The 15,553-nt window shown below is 40.6% G+C and overlaps 1 protein-coding gene across 1 annotated transcript in view; it reads left to right on the forward strand.

Annotated features, from left to right (window-relative positions):
• The window catches only part of RGS6 (regulator of G protein signaling 6), a 577,653-nt gene that overhangs the window by 24,950 nt on the left and 537,150 nt on the right, over positions 1-15,553 (forward strand). The window contains exon 2 of the mRNA XM_027111673.1: positions 9,062-9,165. Coding sequence (XP_026967474.1) covers positions 9,082-9,165 — 84 coding nt within the window. The 5' untranslated portion in view covers positions 9,062-9,081. The remainder of the gene's footprint in view (positions 1-9,061; positions 9,166-15,553) is intronic.

Raw genomic sequence — 15,553 nt, forward strand, 5'->3', positions numbered from 1 at the left:
TAACAAAGTGAATCAGTTACACACATATATATGTCCCCGTATCTCTTTCCTGTTGCGTCTCCCTCCCTCCAACCCTCCCTATCCCACCCCTCTAGGTGGTCACAAAGCACCGAGCTGATCTCCCTGTGCTCTGTGGCTGTTTTCCACTAGCTATCTATTTTACGTTTGGTAGTGTATATGTGTCCATGCCACTCTCTCACTTTGTCCCAGCTTACCCTTCCCCCTCCCCGTATGCTCAAGTCCATTCTCTAGTAGGTCTATGTCTTTATTCCTGTCTTGCCACTAGGTTCTTTTTTTTTTTTTTTTTTTTTTGCAGTACACGGGCCTCTCACTGTTGTGGCCTCTCCCGTTGTGGAGCACAGGCTCCGGATGCGCAGGCTCAGCGGCCATGGCTCACGGGCCCAGCTGCTCCGCGGCATGTGGGATCTTCCCGGACCGGGGCACGAACCCATGTCCCCTGCATTGGCAGGCGATTCTCAACCACTGAGCCATCAGGGAAGCCTGCCCCTAGGTTCTTAATGACCTTTTTTTTTTTTTTTCTTAGATTCCATATATATGTGTTAGCATACGGTATTTGTTTTTCTCTTTCTGACTTACTTCACTCTGTATGACAGACTCTAGGTCCAGCCACAACACTACAAATAATTCAATTTTGTTTCTTTTTATGGCTGAGTAATATTCCATTGTATATATGTGCCACATCTTCTTTATCCATTCATCTGTTGATGTACACTTAGGTTGCTTCCATGTCCTGGCTATTGTAAATAGAGCTGCAGTGAACATTTTGGTACATGACTCTTTTTGAATTATGGTTTTCTCAGGGTATATGCCCAGTAGTGGGATTGCTGGGTCGCATGGTAGTTCTATTTTTAGTTTTTTTAAACATCTTTATTGGAGTATAATTGCTTTACAATAGTGTGCTGGTTTCTGCTTTATAACAAAGTGAATCAGTTATACATATACATATGTTCCCATCTCTTCCCTCTTGCATCTCCCTACCTCCCAATCTCCCTATCCCACCCCTCTAGGTGGTCACAAACCACCGAGCTGATCTCCCTGTGCTATGCGGCTGCTTCCCACTAGTCGTCTATTTTATGTTTGGTAGCGTATATATGTCCATGCCACTCTCTCGCTTTGTCACAGCTTACCCTTCCCCTTCTCCGTATCCTCAAGTCCATTCTCTAGTAGGTCTATGTCTTTTTTTTTTTTTTTTTTTTTTTGCGGTACGTGGGCCTCTCACTGTTGTGGCCTCTCCCATTGCAGAGCACAGGCTCCGGACACGCAGGCTCAGCAGCCATGGCTCACAGGCCCAGCCGCTCTGTGGCATGTGGGATCTTCCCGGACCGGGGCACAAACCCGTGTCCCCTGCATTGGCAGGTGGACTATCAACCACTGCGCCACCAGCGAAGCCTAGGTCTGTGTCTTTATTCCCGCCTTATCCCTAGGTTCTTCATGACATTTTTTTTTCTTAGATTCTATATATATGTGTTAGCATACGGTATTTGTTTTTCTCTCTCTGACTTACTTCACTCTGTATGACAGACTCTAGGTCCAGCCACCTCACTACAAATAACTCAATTTCATTTCTTTTTATGGCTGAGTAATATTCCATTGTATATATGTGCCACATCTTCTTTATCCATTCATCTATTGATGGACACTTAGGTTGCTCCCATGTCCTGGCTATTGTAAATAGAGCTGCAGTGAACATTTTGGTATGTGACTCTTTTTGAATTATGGTTTTCTCAGGGCATATGTCCAGTAGTGGGATTGCTGGGTTGTATGGTAGTTCTATTTGTAGTTTTTTTAAGGAACCTCCATACTATTCTCCATAGTGGCTGTATCAATTTACATTCCCACCAACAGTGCAAGAGGGTTCCCTTTTCTCCACACCCTCTCCAGCAATTATTGTTTGTAGAGTTTTTAATCATGGCCATTCTGACCGGTGTGAGATGATATCTCATTGTAGTTTTGATTTGCATTTCTCTAATGATTAGTGATGTTGAGCATCCTTTCATGTGTTTGTTGGCCATCTGTATATCTTCTTTGGAGAAATGTCTGTTTAGGTCTTCTGCCCATTTTTGGATTGGGTTGTTTGTTTTTCTCATACTGAGCTGCATGAGCTGCTTGTAAATTTTGGAGATTAATCCTTTGTCAGTTGCTTCATTTGCAAATATTTTCTCCAATTCTGAGGGTTGTCTTTTCACCTTATTTATGGTTTCCTTTGCTGTGCAAAACCTTTTAAGTTTCATTAGGTCCCATTTGTTTATTTTTGTTTTTATTTCCCTTTCCCTAGAAGGTGGATCAAAAAGGATCTTGCTGTGATTTATGTCATAGAGTGTTCTGCCTGTTTTCCTCTAAGAGTTTGATAGTGTCTGGCCTTACATTTAGGTCTTTAATCCATTTTGAGTTTATTTTTGTGTATGGTGTTAGGGAGTGTTCTAATTTCATTCTTTTACATCTAGCTGTCCAGTTTTCCCAGCACCACTTATTGAAGAGGCTATCTTTTTTCCACTGTATATTCTTGCCTCCTTTATCAAAGATAAGGTGACCATATGTGTGTGTGTTTATCTCCAGGCTTTCTATCTGTTCCATTGATCTATATTTCTTTTTTTGTGCCAGTACCATACTGTCTTGATTACTGTCGCTTTGTAATATAGTCTGAAGTCAGCGAGCCTGATTCCTCCAGCTCCGTTTTTCGTTCTCAAGATTGCTTTGGCTATTCGGGGTCTTTTGTGTTCCCATACAAATTGTGAAATTTTTTGTTCTAGTTCTGTGAAAAATGCCAGTGGTAGTTTGATAGGGATTGCATTGAATCTATAGATTGCTTTGGGTAATAGAGTCATTTTCACAATGTTGATTCTTCCAATCTAAGAGCATGGTATGTCTCTCCATCTATTTGTATCATTTTTATTTTTTTTCATCAGTGTCTTACAATTTTCTGCATACAGTTCTTTTGTCTACTTGAGTAGGTTTATTCCTAGATATTTTATTCTTTTTGTTGCAGTGGTTAAGTGGAAGTGTTTTCTTAATTTCACTTTCAGATTTTTCATCATTAGTATATAGGAATGCAAGAGATTTCTGTGCATTAATTTTGTATCCTGCTACTTTACCAAATTCATTGATTAGCTCTAGTAGTTTTCTGGTAGCATCTTTAGGATTCTCTATGTATAATATCATGTCATTTGCAAATGGTGACAGCTTTACTTCTTCTTTTCCGATTTGGATTCCTTTTATTTGTTTTTCTTCTCTGATTGCTGTGGCTAAAACTTCTAAAACTATGTTGAATAATAGTGGTGAGAGTGAACAACCTTGTCTTGTTCCTGATCTTAGTGGAACTGCTTTCAGGTTTTCGCCATTGAGGACAATGTTGGCTGTGGGGTTGTCATATATGGCCTTTATTATGTTGAGGAAAGTTCCCTCTATGCCTACTTTCTGGAGGGTTTTTATCATAAATGGGTGTTGAATTTTGTCAAAAGCTTTCTCTGCATATTGACATGATCATATGGTTTTTCTCCTTCACTTTGTTAATATGGTGTATCACATTGATTTATTTGCATATATTGGAGAATCCTTGCATTCCTGGGATAAACCCCACTTGATCATGATATATGATCCTTTTAATGTGCTGTTGCATCCTGTTTGCTAGTATTTTGTTGAGGATTTTTGCATCTATGTTCATCACTGATATTGGCCTGTAGTTTTCCTCTTTGTGACATCTTTGTCTGGTTTTGGTATCAGGGTGATGGTGGCCTCGTAGAATGAGTTTGGGAGTGTCCCTCCCTCTGCTATATTCTGGAAGAGTTTGAGAAGGATAGGTGTTAGCTGTTCTGTAAATGTTTGATAGAATTTGCCTGTGAAGCCATCTGGTCCTGGGCTTTTGTTTGTTGGAATATTTTTAATCACTGTTTCAATTTCATTGCTTGTGATTGGTCTGTTCATATTTTCTATTTCTTCCTTGTTCAGTCTCTGAAGGTTGTGCATTTCTAAGAATTTGTCCATTTCTTCCCGGTTGTCCATTTTATTGGCATATAGTTGCTTATAGTAGTCTCTCATGATCCTTTGTATTTCTGCAATGTCAGTTGTTACTTCTCCTTTTTCATTTCTAATTCTATTGATTTGAGTCTTCTCCCACTTTTTCTTGATGAGTCTGGCTTATGGTTTATCAATTTTGTTTATCTTCTCAAAGAACCAGCTTTTAGTTTTATTGATCTTTGCTATAGTTTCCTTAATTTCTTTTTCATTTATTTCTGATCTGATCTTTATGATTTCTTTCCTTCTGCTAACTTTGGGATTTTGTTGTTCTTCTTTCTCTAATTGCTTTAGGTGTAAGGTTAGGTTATTTATTTGAGATGTATCTTGTTTCTTAAGGTGGGATTGTATTGCTATAAAGTTCCCTCTTAGAACTGCTTTTGCTGCATCCCATAGGTTTTGGGTCGTCATGTTTTCATTATCATTTGTTTCTAGGTATTTTTTGATTTCTTCTTTGATTTCTTCAGTGATCTCTTGGTTATTAAGTAGTGTTTTGTTTAGCCTCCATGTGTTTGTATTTTTTACAGATTTTTTCCTGTAATTGATATCTAGTCTCATATGTTGTGGTCGGAAAAGATACTTGATATGATTTCAATTTTCTTAAATTTACGAAGGCTTGATTTGTGACCCAAGATACGATCTATCCTGGAGAGTGTTCCATGAGCACTTGAGAAGAATGTGTATTCTGTTGTTTTTGGATGGAATGTCCTAAATATCAATTAAGTCCATCTTGTTTAATGTATCATTTAAAGCTTGTGTTTCCTTATTTATTTTCGTTTTGGATGATCTGTCCATTGGTGAAAGTGTGGTGTTAAAGTCCCCTACTATGATTGTGTTACTGTCAATTTCCCCTTTTATGGCTGTTAGTACTTACCTTATGTTTTGAGGTGCTCCTGTGTTGGGTTCATAAATATTTACAATTGTTATATCTTCTTCTTGGATTGATCCCTTGATCATTATGCAGTGCCCTTTTCTCTTGTAATTGTCTTTGTTTTAAAGTCTATTTTGTCTGATATGAGAATTGCTACTCCAGCTTTCTTTTGATTTCCATTTGCATGGAATATCTTTTTCCATCCCCTCACTTTCAGTCTGTATGTGTCCCTAGGTCTGAGGTGGGTCTCTTGTAGACAGCATATATATGGGTCTTGTTTTTGTACCCATTTAGCCAGTCTATGTCTTTTGGTTGCGGCATTTAATTCATTTACATTTAAGGTAATTATCAATATGTATGTTCCTATTACCATTTTCTTAATTGTTTTGGGTTTATTATTGTAGGTCTTTTCCTTTTTTTGTGTTTCCTGCCTAGAGAAGTTCCTTTACCATTTGTTGTAAAGCTGGTTTGGTGGTGCTGAATTCTCTTAGGTTTTGTTTGTCTGTAAAGGTTTTAATTTCTCCGTCAAATCTGAATGAGATTCTTGCTGGGTAGAGTCATCTGTGTAGTAGGTTTTTCTCCTTCAATACTTTAAATATGTCCTGCCACTCCCTTCTGGCTTGCAGAATTTCTGCTGAAAGATCAGCTGTTAACCTTATGGGGATTCCCTTGTGTGTTATTTGTTGTTTTTCCCTTGCTGCTTTTAATATTTGTTCTTTGTATTTAATTTTTGATAGTTTGATTAATATGTGTCTTGGCGTGTTTCTCCTTGGATTTATCCTGTATTGGACTCTCTGTGCTTCCTGGACTTGAATAACTATTTCCTTTCCCATATTAGGGCAGTTTTTAACTATAATCTCTTCAAATGTTTTGTCAGTCCCTTTCTTTTTCTCTTCTTCTTCTGGGACCCCTATAATTCGAATGTTGGTGCATGTTAATGTTGTCCCAGAGGTCTCTGAGACTGTCCTCAATTCTTTTTGTTCTTTTTTCTTTATTCTGCTCTGCAGTAATTATTTCCACTATTTTATCTTCCAGGTCACTTATCCATTCTTATGCCTCAGTTATTCTGCTATTGATCCCTTCTAGAGAATTTTTAGTTTCATTTATTGTGTTGTGCATCATTGTTTGCTCCTTAGTTCTTCTAGGTCATTGTTAAACGTTTTTTGTATTTTCTCCATTCTATTTCAAAGAGTTTGGACATCTTTACTATCATTATTTTGAATTCTTTTTCAGGTAGTCTGCCTATTTCCTCTTCATTTGTTAGATCTGGTGGGTTTTTGCCTTGCTCCTTCATCTGCTGTGTGTTTCTTTGTATTCTTATTTTGCTTAACTTACTGTGTTTGGGGTCTCCTTTTCACAGGCTGCAGGTTCGTAGTTCCCATTGTTTTTGCTGTCTGTACCCAGTGGCTAAGGTTGGTTCAGTGGGTTGTGTAGGCTTTCTGGTGGAGGAGTGCCTGTGTTCTGGTGGATAAGGCTGGATTTTGTCTTTCTGGTGGGCAGGTGCACGTCTGGTGGTGTGTTTTGGGGTGTCTGTAGGCTTATTATGGGTTTAGGCAGCCTCTGTGCTAATGGATGGTGTTGTGTTCCTGTCTTGCTAGTTGTTTGGCATAGGGTGTCCAGCACTGTAGGTTGCTGGTCGTTGAGTTGAGCTGGGTCTTCGTGGTGAGATGGAGATCTCTGGGAGATGTTCACCGTTTGATATTATGTGGAGCTGGGATGTCTCTTGTGGACCAGTGTCCTGAACTCGGCTCTCCCACCTCAGAGGCACAGTCCTGACAACCAGCTGGAGCACCAAGATCCTGTCAGCCACACAGCTCAGAATAAAAGGGAGAAAAAAAGGAAAGAAAGAAAGAAGGTAAAATAGAATAAAATAAAGTTACTAAGATAAAGAATAATTATTAAAAATTTTTTTAAAAAGTAATAAAAATAAAGAACAGAGGAAGCAAACCAAAAAACAAATCCACCAATGATAACAAGTGCTAAAAACTATACTTAAAAAAAAAAAATAAATAAAATGGACAGACAGAACCCTAGGACAAATGGTGAAAGCAAAGGTATACAGACAAAATTACATACAAAAGCATACACATACACACTCACAAAAAGAGAAAAAGGGAGAAATATATATCTATATCGTTGCTCCCAATAGTCTACCGCCTCAGTTTGGGATGATTTGTTGTCTATTCAGGTATCCCACAGGTTCAGGGTACATCAAGTTGATTGTGGAGCTTTAATCCGCTGCTCCTGAGGCTGCTGGGAGAGGTTTCCCTTTGTCTTCTTTGTTCTCACAGCTCCCGGGGGCTCAGCTTTGGATTTGGCCCCGCCTCTGCCTGTAGGTCGCTGGAGGGCGTCTGTTTTTCCGCTCAGGCGGGACGGGGTTAAAGGAGCCGCTGACTCGGGGGCTCTGGCTCACTCAGGCCGCGGGGGAGGGAGGGGCATGGAGTGCGGGGCGGGCCTGTGGCGGCAGAGGCCGGCATGACGTTGCAGCAGCCTGAGGCGCGCCGTGCGTTTTCCCCGGGAAGTTGTCCCTGGATCCCGGGACCCTGGCAGTGGCGGGCTGCACAGGCTCCCTGGAAGTGGGGTGTGGCTAGTGACCCGTGCTCGCACACAGGCTTCTTGGTGGCGGCAGCAGCGGCCTTATCGTCTCAAGCCCGGCTCTGGGGTCTGCGCTTTTAGCCTTGGCTCACGCCCGTCTCTGGAGCTCCTTTAAGCGGAGCTCTTAATTCCGTCTCCTCGTGCACCAGGAAACAAAGAGGGAAGAAAAAGTCTCTTGCCTCTTCGGCGGCTCCAGACTTTTCCCCCCGACTCCCTCCTGTCTAGCTGTGGCGGACTAGCCCTTTCAGGCTGTGTTCACGCTGCCAACCCCAGTCCTCTCCCTGGGATCTGACCGAAGCCGGAGCCTCAGCTCCCAGCCCCGCCCGCCCTGGTGGGTGAGCAGACAAGCCTCTCGGGCCGGTGAGTGCCGGTCAGCACCAATCCTCTGTGCGGGAATCTGTGCGCTTTGCCCTCCTCACCCGTTGCTGCGCTCTCCGTTGCTGCGCTCTCCTCCGCGGCTCCGAAACTGCCCCCCTCCGCCACCCGCAGTCTCCGCCCGTGAGGGGGCTTCCTAGTGTGTGGAAATCTTTCCTCCTTCACAGCTCCCGCCCACTGGAGCAGGTCCCGTCTGTATTCTTGTCTCTGTTTTTCCTTTTTTCTTTTGCCCTACCCAGGTACGTGGGGAGTTTCTTGCCTTTTGGGAGGTCTGAGGTCTTCTGCCAGCATTCAGTAGGTGTTCTGTAGGAGTTGTTCCACATGTAGATGTGTTTCTGGTGTATTTGTGGGAGGAAGGTGATCTCCACATCTTACTCTTCCGCCATCTTGAAGCTCCCCCCCCAGTACTTTATTACTTTGGATGGCTGAATTACATTCCATGGTAGAGAGAGACCATATTTTTTTTAGCCATTCATCAGTTGATGGACATTGAGTTATTTCCATTTTTCGGTGAATAGTGCTGCTCTGACAGACATTAGTGTTCAAATATTGGTTTGAATACCTGTTTTTAGTTATTAAGAGTAGAATTTCAAGGTTATATGGTAAATTCTATTCTGTGGTAAATTCTAACTTTTTGAGGAGCCAGCAAACTGTTTTCCATGGTGACTGAACCATTTTATATTCCTACTAACAATGTACAAGGGTTCTGATTTCCCTACATCCTTGTCAATGCTTATTTGAGTTAAAAAAATTATTATAACCATCCTAGTGGGTATGAAGTGGTATCTCCTTGTGGTTTTGATTTGCAATTCCTTGATAAAATATTCATATTTTAATGCATAGAATTAATCATAACATGAGCTTTGATAAGACAAAATCAACATGAAAATGAGTGGCTTCGTCTATCTCCAGGAGATTATTTAAGATTGGTGTATGATCTCCCCTAGAGTGAATGATTCTGGGCTGAAAATAAAACACACGTTGCTTTGAAATTAGAAGAAAGTATGTGGATAATGAGACTACAGTTATCGCCAACCTAAAAAAATACTGCTTAAAGTAATGAGGAAAAAAAGAAATTACATCACGTTTTGTTTCCATGCCACCTGACAAAAGATACTTAGTTCTTTGCATGGCATTTCTTTATGTAATTCTTTCCTGTCTTAATGGTCTATTTATTTATTTTCACAGTGTGAGTGAAGACACCCAGGATGGCTCAGGGATCCGGGGATCAAAGAACAGTGGGGATTGCAGACCCAGAGGAGAGTTCTCCAAATATGATAGTCTACCGCAAAGTAAGGCATCTGGTTAAACGCTGGGGGTGCTGCCGTGTACGTGTCTGTGTTCTGTGTAGGGTTGACTGATGGTTGATGGCTCCACAAATGTTTTCTGCCTAAACGGCCTTGACTGTTGAATGAATAATTTTCTTCTCATATCCTCTGATTCCCGAATTTTAAAATTCAAGGAAGTTAGGTCTTGCCATCCTTGGTATTGAACACTTGAAAAACACTCTATGGCTTAGTTTTCTTTAAACCAAAGATTGCCTGAACAATGCAGATAGACACGTGTTGTCATTTTGTGTAAAGGCCTTAGTGTAACATTAATTAATTGAATGTGTTCAAACCCGTAGTACAGATAAGATCTGGTCTAGATACTGTGGGAGGGACACAGAGGTGTGTATGTATTAGACAGTTTACAGCTGGTAGGAGACATAAGATGTACACAGATAACTGTTACAGCGTCCAAGTGTTAATTTCCAAAAGAGAAGTGCAAGTAGAGTGTTACATAATCTCAGAGGAGGGGGCGATTACTTCCAGCCTCTGAGATCTGGGATGGGCTGTGGAGGAGAGGCCTTTGAACTCAGTTTTAAAGGATCTGTAGGATTCCCTTCTGTGGAAAATAGAAGTGAAGAGCAACATTCAAGGCAGTGAGATGCATTCAGCAAAGGCAAAGAGCTAGAGAAAGTGAAGGGCAACCAGAACCAGTTAGCTTGGGCAGAGGATGAATTACAAGTAAATGGAGTAAATGGAGGAGAGATTTGGGGAAGAGAGTCTGGGATGGAGCCAGATTTTAGAATGTTGAATCATAGGCAATTTAATCATCAGAAACTTTAGTGCCAGGAGTTGTAAGATCAACATTTCTTTGGGATTATGAGCCTTGCGCCAGTGTGCCAAGTGGACTGTTATCGAGGGTGGGTTGGAGGCTTTGGTGGGGCGCTTCCGTATCTGTGAGAAAGGTAAGGAGGACCCTAATCTAGCAGGGAAAATGCCCCTCAGAAAGGAGCAGGACTGAGCAGAGAGATTAAAGAGTCTGAATTAGCAATGACTTGGAAACGGAATGAATATGAAATTAGAAGGTGAATAAAGAGTCAGAGATAACTGGGTTTTTGACCTTGGGTGATAGAAAGGCATTGGTGCTATTAATTCAAATAGGAATATTGGGAAGCATATGTTTTCAAGGAAGGAAATATGGTACATAAGTTTTATTTGTGCATTGCTGAATTTGAGGAAACAGTTGCTGCTTCTCATACACCTTTTTGATGTCTGCACGTTTGTAAAAATGTAGCCTAACTGTATCATATATTAATAAGGAAAATGAGTTCATCTCATTCATTTCGCTAAATATTTGAGTTGTCAGCTGAGTTCTGTGTATTCTGCAAGAGTCTGTGTTCTGTCTATGTTAATCATATGTGCAATGTTGAACTAGATATTCCTGGATGAACAATATGGTGAATTTTTCTTTTTTCCTTGTAAAAACAGAGCTCTCAAACTAATCTTGCTTTTAGTACCAAATTCCTTAATCCTTTGCTTTGAAAAAGAATGCTTAGATAACCCATCCCTAAGAGAGATGTCTATTAAGTTGTAGTAAAGAAAAAAAAGATTAGTGGGGCTAACCAAGTTGTGAGGCATATAGAATAATATAGACACGTTTATTCGTTACCTTCTTAACCCACCTCAAACTAGGAGACCCTCTGCCAAGCACATAGGAACATGGGGTTTGGGGTCAGATCTGGGTTAAAATTGCAACTCCGCCACTTCCTAGTGGTGTGACCTGGAGTCGGTTATTTAACTTCTGTGAGTCTCTGTTTCTTCATCCAGAAAAGGGGGAAAAGGTGGGAGAAAGGATAGTACCTCCAGGAGTTACTGTGAAGATTCATTTGGATAAAGTAATTAAAGCATCTTACATCCTGCTTGGTATAGAAGTGGTCCATGATTAATGCTTCTTTTTTTTTTTTATCTTTCGGTCTTGTAGCGATAATAACACTTGGAGAGGAAATAAATTATAAAATATATAAATGTTGGTGCTGTTAATAAGGTGATTAAAGTGCATTTATACAGTGAGTTGCTTTTTATGACACAGGAAAACAAGGCAGATATTTTTATTTTATTCAGGAGGTTGCAAATTAATGGATTATTAAAGGTTAATAAGAAATGTAAAGGTCATGTAATACAAACATCTTCCCACAAGAATGTTTGGTATTATGTTGAAAGGGAAAACTTCCTACAGGTTTGTGGGAACTTGATTTTTACTTTTTAGGTGGTATCAGGGGGCTCTTCATTTTTAAATTTTAATTTAGCTACAAAGTTGTAAAATGCTGTAATTGTTTAGAGAAATGACTATTAGTTATTTGGTTTCTATATTGGAAATCTGTCTTGCTTCCTCATGATAAATCTGTGGGGGGTATGTATGTGTTCATGTTATTTGCTATGTTAATTAATTGGTATAAAAAGGACATTGGATCTGTGCCATCTATTAGAAAGAAAGCAGGCACACTTATTACCCCGTATGGGTCCAGGACCTGGAATCATTTAAACCTAGTTAGTTTGACTAACTTAGGCCCTGGTTGTGTTTGAAACATGGGATATTCACCTAGTTTTCTGCTGTAGACTGACCACTGCCTATGACCAAGACTTACCTACTGCAGGACACTATCCTCAAGGTATAGGTAAAGATTGAATCTTGAAACCAAGGTTGATTCAAAATGTTTTCTATGGAAGTCCTCTTGTATAATGATGTATTCAAGGTCATAGCTATAAAATCAAACCTTTTCTCAGAGTTCTACAGCAAAAATTTAGATTAAAAATGTGGAAATAGTGCTTTCATTTTAATTTTCTTTCTCTTGCTTGTTATTTCTTTCTCTTGTCAGATGTTTTCAGTGTGAAATTTTTGCTTGGACTATGTTGTGTTGATTCAGATGCTGACATTTAAAAAGCTAAATCTAGAGAAATGAAACTTTTGAGTAAACCTCCGACTAATAAGTGTCCATAATGTTGTTGTGACTTTTAAATGCCATTTAGGATGGTAACCTTCTGACATATGAGTAATGATGGGTGGGTTTCTTAAGCCTATACTTTTCAGAATACTCTTTATTTTCTTTTCATGTGTTCTATGTCATTAACTATGAGAAGTTATCCTTTCCCAAGGCATGATTTATTTATTGACTTGAGCAGGCTTTCTAATTTAGTTTTTTTAATCCTTCATATTCACATTTTGGATTGGAGGTGTGCATGAAAAATGTATTGGTCACATTAAAAGTCTACTTAAAAGAAAGTCTTAATTATTCATTGTTGTCTAGACCTGTTAACCTTTTTTTCTTTTTCTTTTTCTTTTTTTAATCCTGGATCCAAAAGATCCTGGGGTCATTGAATTGCCCAATGTAATGATGATATTTGAACCTGGCTATACATCAGATCATTTAGGGGTACTTTATAAAAATGCTGGTCCTCAAAGAACCCCCAAGTTGTTTGTGTTTAATATGTCTGAGCTGGGTCCTAGGAATCTGAGTTTTAAAGTGTTCTCAAGAGAATCTGATGCCCAGCTAAGTTTGAAACACATTTATTTAGTGTCTTTTAAAATATCCAGGTGGAGTATGCAGTGTAAAGTCATGGGGAAGTCGGTGTCTTGAATTGGGTTTTTGATTTTGTAATTATTTGTAGATCTTTCAAGATGTAGAAAAACCAGGCTCTTAAAGAGTTAGAATTGAGGAATTTTAGTAGCTTCATCTTAGAGATTTTCTAGTCAATACCTTCATCTTATAGATGGGAAAATTAAAGTATGGGGAAGATGCATAACTTGCTGAAAGTTACTTGGCAATTTCCCAGTGAACCGGTGATTGTGTCCAGGTAACTCGAAAGCCCAATTGGTGTCCTCTCTCCTGTTATGTTATCAATCACAAACTAACATTACTACTACATTGTTGGGGCTGAAAGCCATTGGTTAAATTAAATAAATGAAAATACCACGTGGCAGATCTTTGGTTTTCGAGGTTATTCTCAGAGGTGTGACTTGGGTTACCTTTGAACATTTGTAATGCTCAAGTTTCATTCTTCTTGCTAGTGCTCTTGTTTCCTGGGTGAAGATGTTCTGAAATGTTTACTTTCTTTTATAGCTAGGAATTCTTTTGAGTAAGAGTAGGTTGCTTTCTGATTTTATCTGGTTCTCTGAGAGGTGTTGGTAATGTCTCCTGACAAATTTCCACCTGGACTGGCAATGTTATTTGGTAGAACTCTGGGAAATTAAATGGTAGGTGGACAGAGAAAATTGTAGCTTACCGTGACCCAGGCTAGGGTCAGGAGGTGGTACGATGTGATGGAAGATGCCAAACAGGGAGCCAAGAGCCCTGGATCACTTACTGCTTTGATTCTCTCGATGGGGAACTTCATCTTCCTGGCTCTGTTTCTTATTTTGCCTTCCTCCTTCCCAAGTAAGGAACACGTCTTACAAAAAATATGTATGTATTTAGTGTCTACATAAAATAGAAAGAAGCATGATACAATTAACCCTGTTTACTCACAGGGTAAACTTAATAAACAAACTCAATAAATAAAATACTGTTTTGGCTTCATTTCCTCTTATGTAAAGTGATGGGGATTGGACTAAATAATGTGCACAGAACTTCTCTGCAGTGACTTTGAGAAAGCTAGCAGCAGGACATTGTTTTGGAATTCATTGACGGCAGTTGTAGAGGCCAGTGCAGTTGAGAGTCAGGGAACCTGCAGACCCTGGTGACCAAGGCGCAATGAGGATTAGAAACTCTTTAATTAGCAAATATGTATCAAGTGTCATTTGTGTGCCAGACACTGTTAGATGCTAGGTAGGCAAGATGGATACTATTCCCTGAAAGAACCCATTGGCCAGTGGGGCAGAGATGGGATAACTAGGCAATTGCAATGCACATAGAGGTACATTGAGGGGTCTGGGAGGAGATAGAAGGGTTGGGAGGTCCATATCAGGAGAGAGGATAATGATGTCATAGAAGACATCCAGAGGGTTTGACCTGCCTTAATTCTTGAAAGACGAATAAGAATTAACCTTGCAGAGAATGGGAGAAAAACTGTGGAGGCAGAAGGACTAGCACATGCAAAGGGACAGAGTTGTAATGTATACTGAGTTCTGGAAACTTCCAGTGGCTGTTTTCCTGGAGCTAGGTTTCTGTGATGAAGGTTGAGAAATAAAGCTGGTTAGGTAGATTAGGGCCAGATCATAAAAGATCTTATACATCAGGCAAGGAGTTTGGATGCTGTGCAGGTATCTTCTCTTTCTGTCTCTGCGCCCACACTCCCCTGCTCTATATGCTGCGCACTGTACCATGTGGACTGCATCTACAGGGCTCCCGTGACCTCTGGCTTTCAATTGAATTTGGTCCATGGGAGACTGAGGAGAGGTGGGGGGGGGGGAGGAAGAAGAGCAAGGTCAGGGTATTTCTTCCCCTGGCCCCCTCTTGGCAAGGTCTCGCACTGGCTGTGTCCCTTGACTGAAGGTCATTGCTCCTCTCTAGGCAGACTGCTCTCCTCCTCTGGGTCCAGATACCCTTTTCTTCGACTCATCCTTTTGGGCCTTGGGGTGGTGGTTCCAGTTTGTATTAGTAATCTATTGCAGTGTAACACATCACCCCCCAACTCAATGGCTTAAACACGACATTTATTGCCACAGTTTCTCTGGGTCCATAATCCAAGTGCAGATTAGTTGGGTCCTCTGGCTCAGGATCTCTCACAAGCTACAGTCAAGATGTTGGCTGGAATTGCAGGTTCATCTGAAAGTTCAACTGGGGAAAGGCCCACATCCAGGCTCACTCATGTGGTTCTTGGTGGGATTCAATTCCTTGAGGGTTATTGAATGATCGCCTCGGTTCCTCACTGTCTGTTACTCTCAGTTCCTTTCCATATGTGTCTCTCTATAGGGTAGGTCACAACATAGAAGCCTGTTTTATCAGAGTAAGCAAGGAAGAGGTGGAGGGTGGGGGGGTTGGCAGTGGGAGTCATACTATTTTATAACCTAATCTTGGCTGTAACACTCCATCCCTTTCATTAGGGGCAAGTCTCCAGGTCTAGCCCTCAGTCAAGGTGAGGGGTTTATACAAGGGCACAGATACCCAGAGGTAGAGATCATTATGGGCCACTTCAGAAGCCATTTACCATAGGGTTCTACTTCCACAAGTCAGAGGTTCCTGAATGTTCCCTCATGGTTCCCCTATGCCCTGCTACTTCTTTATACTTGATCCTTTCTGAAATAAACCTTCCTTGAATTGTCCTATATTTTATTTGCCATCTGCTTGCCGATAAGCCTCTGACTCATACAGGTCTAATCCCCGAAGCAAAGAGAATCCACTGAGATCCCGTTTCTCTTCGCAATGAAATTCTCCACAAAAGGATTTAAATCAGGGAAGTCAGTGTTCAGGATGGG

This window comes from Aethalodelphis obliquidens, unplaced genomic scaffold (assembly GCF_003676395.1).
Source record: "Aethalodelphis obliquidens isolate GAN/ISIS:26980383/991018 unplaced genomic scaffold, ASM367639v1 scaffold10, whole genome shotgun sequence".
NCBI lineage: Eukaryota > Metazoa > Chordata > Mammalia > Artiodactyla > Delphinidae > Aethalodelphis > Aethalodelphis obliquidens.